This window comes from Thamnophis elegans, chromosome 4 (assembly GCF_009769535.1).
Source record: "Thamnophis elegans isolate rThaEle1 chromosome 4, rThaEle1.pri, whole genome shotgun sequence".
NCBI lineage: Eukaryota > Metazoa > Chordata > Lepidosauria > Squamata > Colubridae > Thamnophis > Thamnophis elegans.
In genome coordinates this window covers 65,388,252-65,400,312 of record NC_045544.1, presented here as the reverse complement: position 1 = coordinate 65,400,312, position 12,061 = coordinate 65,388,252, and the positions used below count along the sequence as shown (strand labels likewise).

Below are 12,061 nucleotides of genomic sequence, written 5' to 3'. Positions count from 1 at the left end.
ATTAGATCAAAAGTATAACCTGTATATTGTTCCATATAATTTTTCAGGTGATTGTTGGCTATTAGCAGCTATAGCATCTCTTACCCTCAATGAAAAAGTACTAGCCAGAGTTATACCACAAAATCAAGATTTTGACTCAGATTATGCCGGAATATTTCATTTTCAGGTAACCCCTCCACGCACTCTTGCATGAATAAATGAATGTTGAATATCCTGGGAGCTGGGAAATCCATATGTTATTAAATTACAGCTGTCAGGATCCCTTATATTTAATTCTGCTATTTGATGTGTCTGGAAACTGTGAGTCAGGCACATCTGGGAGACATATGAGTTTTCTGCCATTTTATTATCTCTAACAGGTCAGAATTTTGACAGTCTTCTCTTTGAGATTTATTTTGCAATAGTTTCACTATCTGACAATATTTGTTGCATATCTAGATCAGAAATCAAGCCTAGAATGAAATATATCTGATTATTTATTAGATTCCTGACCTGCCTATCTTTCAAGACCTCAAGGAAGTGTACATAATGTTCCCTCCTCCCATTTTTTCCCTAAGTACCAATCCTGGGAGATCAATCAGGTTGATGGGGACTAGAACCATTTTCCTGGAATGAACCCATGGCCACCACCTTCACTTTTTAAAAACTTTTTGTCTCAAAGGTGCTTTTTCAAGAGGCAAATGGGCTTTCTCTTTTTTCTTTGAAGAACGTTTCGCTTCTCATCTAAGAAGCTTTTTCAGCTCTGATAGGATGGTGGGGAATGGAAGGAAGAAGAAGAAGCTGAAGTTTCCTCTTGAAAAAGCACCTTTGGGATAACCATGACCTGAATGACTGAGGCTCTCCATAGACATTTTAAAATTTTTGTTTCATTAAATTACAAGAGCATGAATCCTGCAGCATGTTTTTAGATTATAAGCTTTTGTATCTATCAAATGCATGAATTTTGTTTTGAGAGCTGAGAGATGCTGTCCTTTCTCAGTGCTGTTCCATCTTATCCATAAAATTAAAAGCTTCTTGTAGCCTTCACTTCCAAGGCCTAAAGCAGTATTGGAACTTCCTGGTCCTACTTCAATTTTTCCCTGGCTTATTACCATTATTAAATGATTCTCTATCTGTCTTTACCGAGATAGTTTTGGCAGTACAATGAATGGCTGGATGTTGTTATTGATGACCGCTTGCCCACTTTCAAAGACCGCTTGGTTTTTCTGCACTCAGCTGACCTCAATGAATTCTGGAGTGCCTTGTTGGAAAAAGCCTATGCCAAGTATGTAGATAACTTGATCTTCATCTTCTATTTTGTTTCCACACTTGTCATGATTTATAGTCTTTGGATTTGCAATCCCAGTTTTATAAATATTGTATTATGTGGGTTTTGATCATAGACTGAGTTGATCAAGCTTGTTTGTTTATTTGTTTATCATTACTTTTGTATGCTGCACAAATTTAACTGTAGGTTTTTAAATTTTAAATTCAACTCGCTTTTTGTGTTGTGGGCTAAAGTGAAATTTCAAATAAGTTTGAAAGTTCTCATCAACGGAAATAAGTTAGCCAAAATATTTGCGAGGTTTCAAGGGAAGCCAAACAAGTCATAGGAAAAGCTGCACAAAATATCAGAGTTTTGCTATTCTTGAATTTGATTTACGACACTAATAGTTTAAGTAGGTGATATTTTGATTTTTTTTAATGCCATGTAAGTCCTATAGATGTTTCTGCATGTCATGAGCCACAACAGTAAATTCACATGGCACCTGAACATGTTTGAAGTAAGATGGACATGACCTCATTTCTTTTTAATTTTTTAATTTATTTTTTTATTTTTTTATTTTATTTTTTTATTATTAAAAGTTTTAAAAAGGTTTTACAAATATTTACCTCCCTTCCCCCACCCAACCCACCTCCCCCCCAACCTCCCAGAGCAAATACAGGGTGTAAATCTTTAACAATCATATTCTAAAGTAAACTAACAGACTTTAGCATCATCCCTCACTTGTACTTTAACTCCCCTTTTGTTAAACTAACTCTAAACAAATTATACCATTCCTTGCTCTTTCAAACATAAACTGTCTCGAGTTTCTTAGTCCCATATTTATTTTGAATATAATCAGTCCATCTTCTCCACTCCAGCTTGTATTTCTCGTCTGAAAGATCCTTGAGATATGCTGATATTTTAGCCATCTCTGCTAAATTTGTTACTTTTAATGTCCATTCTTGAATAGTAGGCAGATCTTCCTTCTTCCAGTATTGCACCACCAATAGTCTTGCTGCCGTTGTTAGGTTCAGAATCAAATTAGTCTCTATAACCATACAATCAGTAGTTATACTTAACAAGAATAACTGAGGGGTAAACTTTATCCTCTTTTTAAAGATATTTTGCATAATCCACCATATTTTTATCCAAAATGCTTTGACCTTTTTACAAGTCCATCATATACGATAATATGTAGCGTCAGCACAATCACATCTCCAGCATTTAGGTTGTAGGTTCGGATACATACTCATTTTTTTATGTATGTATATTTCTCTGACAATCTCAGGTTGAATGGAAGTTATGAAGCTCTAAAAGGAGGAAGTTCAATTGAAGCCATGGAAGACTTCACTGGGGGAGTTGGAGAAACATTTGAAGTTAAAAAGGCTCCAAAAAATTTCTATGAACTCTTACAGAAGGCACTTCAAAGAGGCTCACTGGTGGGCTGTTCTATTGATGTAAGTAGAAGTATCATTGTGAGTTTGAGTTTTCTGACAGGATATTTCCTCAAGTTATTATGCCCCAAAGCAGCCGAATATATGATACAGAATAGGGCACAGAACAGGAATATGGTGTCCTCAAGTGGCTTTGGATAATTCCAATCAATTCCAGCCATCGTATGTAATACAAATTTTAGTTCAAAACATGTGGAGAGCTTTAGATGGATGCTTATGGAGTATATTATCAGGGAATGTTCCTAATATGTAGAAATTCATTTTGGAATACTGTTATGGGACTTTCCCTTGAGCATGACTCTTTGATTAATTGAGGGTCCATTCATAAAAAATGGCACCCTTCACACATTTCTTTTTCTCTACATGATTCTTCCAAATTGCCAGCCAATATTCATCCTTTCCTAAACTGGCATTTTCTGAAAAACATTGGGTTGGCAAATCAGCCCTAATGTTAAACACAGCACCACTGGATAATGATGATGTAATTTTCAGCTTCTTTTCCCTATCCCTCTGGAAAATCTTTCCTAGAATGTCTCTTATTAAATCATGGAATTGAGGTTTGTATTCAGTTAATCCCTCCTGCTGAGCTGAACTGAGATTCTGAGCTGAACTGGATAAGCCATGACTTAATTTAGCCTGGAGGCCGTATTGTTTGTGCTCCAGATATTTTAAAAACCCAGCGGCAGGAACCCTTGATTTCTCATAGGCTGTGCTTGGGAAGAAAGCTGAAAATTCACTTTGTCAACTTTCCACATAATTCTAAGTAGAAAATGTTTTGATGACAATGTAGAATTGTGACAAAATGTTAGCCAGATCACTGGCTGTTTTGTTCATTCCATATTTTGTTTCTAATATTAACTGAATCTAAATATGAAAGTGTCAATAATTTAAACAATACACACTGTGCCCTACCATGTTAGTATGTAGGAAATCCTAGTTATTTTAGTGGGAATTATTGTATGAGCATTTTGTGAGAGCAGTATACCACACGCCTTCATATAAAAAGCCACATATGGTCTTTCAGTTGCACACCAGGGAGCATATGCCTCAAAGTAGTGAACAGGATCAATCATTTTCATTCTTTTTGCCCTTACAGTGAATGAAAAATAACCATAGATACAATACCAAATTTTCCTCAGATAACAATAAGCTATTTCCCAAATAACCTACTTTTAAGGTGGACATGGCATCTTAGATTCATTAAAAAATATTAATGGGGTAGTTGAGGGGGGTTTTTTTGTCTAATCGTTCTTGTCCAAGTAATCTTACATTCAGATTTGTCTTTCTTTCAGATGAATGCAATCATGTGAGTGCTCAGTGATCAAGAATTTAATCATTTCCCCCTTTCTATCACATGATTCAATATGGCCACATTTGGTAGCCCCTGGGAATTGCACCCATGGGTTTGTGAGAAAATTAATTGACTTTTTCATTGATTGTCTCATTATTATTGAACTGCAATCATTTCTATTCTCTTTCTCAATCCAATTCACTTATAAATTGATTCACAACAACCACAGTTTATACCTTGCTCATCCTACAGGCAGCTCAGAAACACACCCTAAAACTTACACAGATTCTCTGAAAAAAGTGAGGCTCATAGTAAGAAATGGGCTCTAGATCAGGGGTGTCAAACTCAGTTTCATTGAGGGCCACATCAGGGTTGTGTTTGACCTTGGGGCGCTGGGGTGGGCATGGCCATAGTGGGTGTGGCCAACTTGATTCATTTGTATTGGGGGCTCCTGTGGTGACCTGAGAACTCTGCCAGCGAAAATGGGCTCACGAGCTCCGTTTTTGCTGGCAGAGGTTTGCAGGAGGCCATTGCAGCCCAAAATGGAGCTTGGGAGCCCATTTTCACTGCCAGAGATAACACGGGCTGATCCTTCGCTGTTTTCAGGATGGCCCCACGGGCTAGATCTAAGCATACTGTGGATTGAATCGGGCCCGTGGGCCTTGAGTTTGACACCCTTGCTCAAGATGGATTCAGAGTGGAACAGGGATTTTCATTTCTCACAGCCAAGCATTGGAAATTGTTTGCAATAAAATCCTTCCATTAGTAGTCTCTTCTGCAGCTTGGGGTTGGGAATCTTGCAAAACAAAGTTGGGAGTGGGAATGTTGCAGGAAAAATGAGAAAAGAGATAAGTGGAAATCTGTACATGCAATGCTGGGTTTCAACTTGGGCACAGTGTGGTACTAAAATTAATTTGTAAGTGTCCTTTTAACAACATGATAGAGATGCTAACGTTTTCTTCATATTCTATTCCAGAGGTTATCTTATTTCTAAGAGGTGCCACACATTCCTGCATATACTTACAAAAACAAGTATGATTTCAATAAAGCAAAAAGGTTGATTTTTTAAAAAATTCCATTATTTAGATCAGCAATGCAGCTGAGTCAGAAGCTCGAACACCAAGTGGTCTCATAAAAGGTCATGCATACTCAGTAACTGGTATTGATGAGGTAAGCACCTTCTTATTGTGATATTTCTCACCAAAAAGTAGATGGCTAGAAAATAATCTAATAGTCCCAGTTAGATTCCAGCTACCATATCTGAACTGTAGAAACCCACACTACCACTAAATGACAGCAAAGTAATTTAGAAAAACGTGTTGCTCTCTGGTGCCATCTTTTGCACTCCAGTATGGCAACCTTAAACACAATGGGAAGAAAATCAAGGTTTGGAAACAGAACTCGCTTGCTAATTCCATTCTCAGGATCAGATGTGTTAGAATAGAAGGTATTTTGTTGCATTGGTAAGATATGGCAGCAAGTTTATTAGAAAACAGATGTGACAATATTCTACTCCAGGCTACTCCATAGTGCAGTTTGTAAAAGTAAGTGGCCTAAACAGTCATTTAATGCAATGTTTTGAAGAGTTACAGGAACTGGGTAAATGTAATCTAATGAAAAGTAGGACTAGGGGGAGCATGATAGCAGTGTTCCAATATTTGAGGGGTTTCTACAAAGACAAGGAGGTCGAACTATTTTTCAAAGCACCAAAGGCAAGATAATAGACTATGGATGGAAACCAACCAAGGAGAGAAGCATAGCTTGCCTCCAGAAGTTGTGGGTGCTCCATCATTGAAGGCTTCCAAAAGGAGACTGGACAACTATTGTATGAAATGGTATTATAGAGTCTCCTGCTTGAGCAGGTGGTTGAGCCAGAAGGCTTCAAGAGATCCCTTCCAACTCTATTATTCTTTGTTCTAATTGCCACATGTGTGGACTCCAATATTTAGAAGTCCACACTGCTTGAATTTGGAGAAGTTGAGGAACACTGGTTTAATGCATCAGTCACTCCTGAGATTTTCTGAACACTCAGAAGCAGTTTTTTTATGTTCTTGTATGTTCTCACAACAGCAAGTCCTCAAATCAGCTCAACCTCCTGTCTTTCCGTCTTATTCTGTTACCGCTTCTGCTCATGAGATTTGTGTGTGTGTGTGTGTGTGTGTGTGTAAGAGTGCGAATGTGTATTTTTATACATGCGTGCATATGCAGTGTGGAGGGAGTTACATTGGCTTTTTTTCACTCACATACTTCTTAAATTATTTTAAAGTGGGAATCGATTAATAGGAGAGGAGATGCATCATAGCATAAATGTCCTGTGGTTCTCTACTGCTCATTTAACAATGTTCATCTAAAAGGTCAAATAGTTAAATAATGAATTAAACATGGCAATGTTAATCAGAAATTAATTTCATTATCACCCATCAAATTGTATATTAAAAAACATGCATAGCCCAATCTGTTTATATGCAGTTCCGAGGCTGAGGTGACCATAAAAACTGCAGTTGACTTTCAAAACGGGCGAAATAATTTATGCAATAAGATTACTGTTTTTAGTAGATCTTATTTAAGTTAAGAAATTGAAGTGCAGGATTTGGGTTGTTTTTTTTTTTGAAACGGAGAGTTGTTTTAATTTTTTTCAGCTCTCACTGGCTTTGGTTCTTAATAGGTCAATTACCAAGGGCAAACAGTGAGGCTCATTCGAGTACGGAATCCGTGGGGTCAAGTGGAATGGAATGGTGCCTGGAGTGACAAGTTAGTATTTTCTGTTCAAGGAATTTATAATCATGTTATAAAAGGATACCCAGAAAACCAAATTATCAACAATGTAATCATCATACTCAAAAAATGTTCAGTATTGCCATGGGTATAAAAATATTCTTCAGTTCATTGTTTTAATATTAAATATCTGAAATTCAGAAAAACAAGTTTAAAAACCTTACAAAAGAATGGGATTTATTTATATCCGAAAAATAAGGAAACAAAGTAGTCCTCAGCTTACAACTATTGGTTTAGCAACTGTTTGAAGTTGCAATGGCATTGAAAAAAAAGTGACTTACAACTGCTTCTTGCATTTCTGCCCATCACAGCTTCCTCACAGTCATGTGATCAACATTTGGTTGCTTAGCAACCGGCATGTGTTTATTATCATTGCAGCCTCCCGGGGTCATGTGATTGCCATGTATGACCCTCTGAGCAGCTTCCGACAATGGGGGAAGCTGGATTCACTTACTAACCCCGTGAGTCACTTAACAACTGTGACAAAAAGGTCATAAAATTGGCCGTGACTCACTCACCAATCTCCTTGCTTGGTAACAGAAATTCTGGTTCCAATTGTGATTTTAGGTCCTGGAGTACCAGTACATTTCCAGTGCCACCGTTTTTAGAAGGAATTAGTTTGAAAGCCCCCCCCCCATTCTGGATTGCACATGGATGTTATTGTTCCTCGTAGTCTTCTGTTCTTGTTATAGTCTTACTGTTTTGTTACCCTGTCTATTATTTTAATATTTTTATGGCAAGAAAGAAGAGCATGCCACTCAAAATCCAAAAAATATTGAATTTTGTCAAATGATTAAATCGATCGATTGATTGATGGAGGGAAAGACTGCATTTATGAGTGCATTTTCAATTGCAAGTAAAGATAGATCCATATGACCCCATTTCCACTTCCTGTAAATAAGTTCAAAGTCGTCACCTGGGCAGTTGCATAGAACAAGCAGGGGACAGTAGGGAGAAATCAATGCTTGCCTTCCAGCAGACCATTAGAGTGCAAAAGACATTCACGTAGGCTCCACTCCAAGCTACTGAAGGTCTTAGGGCACCAAAAGTCCTTTCAGGCAAAAAAACAAAGCAAAACAAAAAGGGAAAACAAAAAAAATGTAAACCAGTGTTTTATCCATGTTTCTAGAATAGGGGTGTCAAACTCACTTTGTCACAGCAGCCTCATGTGACGTACAAGGACTTTTTCCCCCTTCGCTAAACCGGGCATGGGCGTGGCCAGCGTGTGACACATCTGGCCCATGTGCCAGGAGTTTGGCAGCCCTGTTCCAGAACATATATATATAGTTTTGGCTGTTTGCAATTAGTTAGATGATGATGAAGATGAAGATGATGATGATGATGATGATGATGATGATGATGATGATCCTTTCTTTTGAAGCTCCTCTGAGTGGGATTCCCTCAGCCCATCAGAGAAACAGCAACTACATCATACAGCATTAGATGATGGAGAATTCTGGTAAATGAAGCTTCTAATTGTAATCCTAAGTATATTAAAACAAGAACGAATATCCTTGTATTGACTAGTTCTTGTTTTAACTGAAAAATCCTTAAAACAATGTGATGTGTTTTTGTTATTATGAAACATTAAATGTTCATTTAATTTAAAATAACAGATAATATATTGCAGATATATTCCATGAACGTTGTTTATGTCCTTTAAACAGAGAGAGCGGGGGAGATGGGGGGGGCATGCAAAGAGTTGCTACCCAGGGAGGCTATCAAGGGTTAAAAACATCCAGTGCAAGAAAAATGACAAAATAATAATTACAGTAATGGATATTATGCCGAAGATTGAATATACAACTTATATTTACAGCAGACTAATGTAAATTCTGATTACTAACTTGGTGGAAAAATAATTCAAGGAGGGATGGGGGTCAACCAAACTTCAGGGGCGAGGTGCAGGTTATTCCATAGGGCAGGTACTACCAATAGATGAGGCACAGTTTCTGAGTCCCATAAAATGGCTTTGGTCGTTGGGAACTGAAGCATGTCAGCATTGTTGATGTATATAAGAGGGGGGGGAGATGAAATCAAAGAAATAAGCAGTACCTGTGCCATGAAAAGCTTTATGTGTGACCCAGAAGCCCACTGGTAACCAGTGCAGCTTTTAGAGTAATGGTGTGGCATGGGCATAATAAACACATAGCTAATTGCGCTGTCACATTTTGGACCAACTAAAGCTTGACTGGTCTTCATGGGCAGCTCCATGTAGGACACACTGCAATAAGCCAGATGGAAAGTTACCAAGGCATGGGTGACTATGAGTAGGACCATCCAATCCAGGAATGGACATAATTGGGGTACAAAATGGATTTGTGCAAAGGCCCTCCTAGCCATAGTTACTGCCTGCTCTTCCAGCTAGCAAAATCCCCATATTGTATACCAACTCATTCTGATGTAGTGCAGCTCCATCCAGAAATGGGTAGACCCAGAACCCATAGCCTTTTGATATTCTAGGGTTGGGTCTTGGCTTGTTTGTTCCCACTCAGACTCCCACAGACTCCAGACATTGTGTGATGGAGTGTTAATAGACCTTTGGGACACAAAGGATGCAGCAAGTCAGTTAAGAGAGAAAAAAATAGAGTCGTAACAGAAGAGATGCTTGAGCCCAGGAAAAGGTGGAAGTATAAGAAAGTGATTCAGAGTAATTCCATTTCACTTCTATTAGATATAAGAAGATTTTTCTGGCAGAGAAAAGTTGCATTGTCCTATTAGTAATAAAAAATATTTCAGACATTTATATGGTTCTTGTTTCTGAGTTTGTCTGAGTTCAGCCTCACAGAAGAACAACTTCTGGGTCACTCAAATTCTGAGGGATTAGATTTATACGTCTCTCCTCCCTGAACAGTGATTTTGTACTAATATGTGGGAACCACCTTAGGTAGGGCAATAGTCAGATAAGATGCAGCTTAGCCTGGAGCAGGAATGCAGGTATGGCAAACATCCCAGAAGGGTCCCTTCCTAGTTTCGGGGACTGTAAAGGTGACAAGGGAGATAGATGTAGTTTCACACTTGAAAGATTCTGTTAATGTAATCTTGGAATAAAGTAGAATAATGTCATCTGGGCTCCTTCTTGAACTATCTTGCATGCTTAATAGACTTGAACTACCCTGCCTCTCCACAAAGAGGACACCCACATCATATCCGTGCCAGAGGTTCGGACGAGTAGGTAGTAACTCGGCTGGCCACTCCCCCAAACCAGTTTGTTCGTAGGTGCCGCCATCTTGGTTTTTGCTTTGTGCATGTGCAGAGCAATTTTTTTACTACTGCGCATGCGCACATAGCACACATCAAGCACTCAAAACACACGTGCATGCAAAGCGGGTCCCTGAGCAAACTGGCAGTAACAGAAGCAGTGAACCCCCCCTGATCACTGCCTCTTTAAGAGCTTGCAAACACCACCTTCTCACCCAAGAATGAATTCACTACTGCATGTCACCTTCTGGGAAGTCTGGGGTGGTGGTGGCATGGATTTAATTAACACTTGGTCCTACTCACAGCCTCTGTCCCCTTATTTAATATTTGCAGGCTCAAATGCTCCCTGGTAATCCATCCAGCTGAGGCCTTAGTCACTGGACCTGGAGAGCTAAAATCCAACTCAGATCAGAGATAGAGGCCTCCATAAGTTCCAGTAGAAGAGAAGCTCTTCTATTGTAGCTCAGAATTAAAGTGTGGAGTCCTTGGTGCTCTCTGAGCTTGTTTATTTGCTACAACCAAGCAAACACAGCATACAAACAAGCCCAGAGAGTGCCACCAGATACCACATTCATAAGTCATTGCTACCATCTAGTGGTAGAAATCCTGGTACGCTTCTGTAGGGGCCATATCAATTCTCAAAATTTTGCCCTGAAATACCGTACTTAAAATCACTCTAAAGAGCTGCAGCTAAATCATTGAATAAAAAAGTAGCTTGAATATGATTCTTGACTGGTGTTCAAGTAATCCACAGAATTATTTCTCTTTTTTTGTCATGCATAGGATGAAGTTTGAAGATTTTCTGTCTCATTTTGAGAAAGTTGAGATCTGTAACCTCACACCAGATGCTCTTGAAGACAACGCTGCTCATAAATGGGAAGTGTCCATTCACCAAGGCAGTTGGGTCAGAGGTGCCACTGCTGGGGGCTGCCGAAATTTCATAGGTCTGCACATTTGCTTTATCCCACTTGCATATTCTTCAGAGAAAGGCTGTGGCACCCCTTACAAGCCCTTTGTCCCAAAAGTGCTTTTTCAAAAGGCAGCTGGACTTCCTTGTTTTCTTTGAAGATTGTCATCCAAGAAGCTTCTTCAGTTCTGACTGGATGGTAGAGAATGGAAAGACCATTCAGTCAGAGCTGAAGAAGCTTCTTGGACGAGAAGCGAAACGTCTTCAAAGAAAAAACAGAAAGTCCAGTTGCCTCTTGAAAAAGTACCTTTGGGACAAAGATGACCAGAATAACTGAGAATCTGCATAGACACCTACAAGCCCTTGTTAATATCCCACAATTCCTCAAAGTCATTTGTTCAGAAATGATGGGTGATAGTTTTAGCAGATTTTTGTTGTGAGCCATCTAGATTTCTTTGATACTGTACATGAAAGTTTCAAAATTGTATTTAAAAAAACAGATCAATATAATAAGCAACTTAAGCCATACAAAATCAAACTCAAATGAATGCTCAGTTATTGGGGTATCCTGCAAGTTAGTTCTAACTGAAACTGCTCATGTAATTATTTCTAGATTTCCCTTGGGGCAAATTTAAAGGAAAATCATAGCTATGCCAGAAAACATTTCCTTGCTCATAGCAGTTTTAAAATGTATGCTATGTGACCTATAGCAGAATGGACACTGAGATATAATGGATTCTCTCTGCTTTTACCCCCTCCCCCCACTAATGCATTCCCCAAATTTATTCTCATAATCAAAGAAGGTATTCACCGAGTCTGGACAGAAACTAAAAAAATGTGCTTGTTGGAAGAGGTAAGGGGTTGAGTGGAACACGAGCTTCTAGGGTTTAGCATAGTTCATTCACTTAATGGGCCATTTATTGGATCAATTACAGGATTATTATTTTTTAAAATGCAACTGCTGACAAGCAAAGAATACAAACCTCTGGCAGCATAGAACAGCTGGAGGGGGTATGTTTGGCATTGCAACCAAACAGAGATGAGGCTGCTATTAGAATGGAATGAAATGTTGAAGACCATCTACTTGGAATGGCTTAAGACAATGTTAGGATTCTAAAATGTTAGCAATCGGTTCTCTGCCCAGTTGCTAGGTGGGTGTGGACATGGTGGATGTAGCCTACATGGAG

The 12,061-nt window shown here is 38.8% G+C and overlaps 1 protein-coding gene across 1 annotated transcript in view; it reads left to right on the top strand.

Annotated features, from left to right (window-relative positions):
- The window catches only part of CAPN9 (calpain 9), a 45,127-nt gene that overhangs the window by 20,238 nt on the left and 12,828 nt on the right, over positions 1-12,061 (top strand). The window contains exons 4-10 of the mRNA XM_032215449.1: positions 48-166; positions 1,131-1,264; positions 2,535-2,703; positions 5,078-5,161; positions 6,657-6,742; positions 8,148-8,225; positions 10,751-10,911. Coding sequence (XP_032071340.1) covers positions 48-166; positions 1,131-1,264; positions 2,535-2,703; positions 5,078-5,161; positions 6,657-6,742; positions 8,148-8,225; positions 10,751-10,911 — 831 coding nt within the window. The remainder of the gene's footprint in view (positions 1-47; positions 167-1,130; positions 1,265-2,534; positions 2,704-5,077; positions 5,162-6,656; positions 6,743-8,147; positions 8,226-10,750; positions 10,912-12,061) is intronic.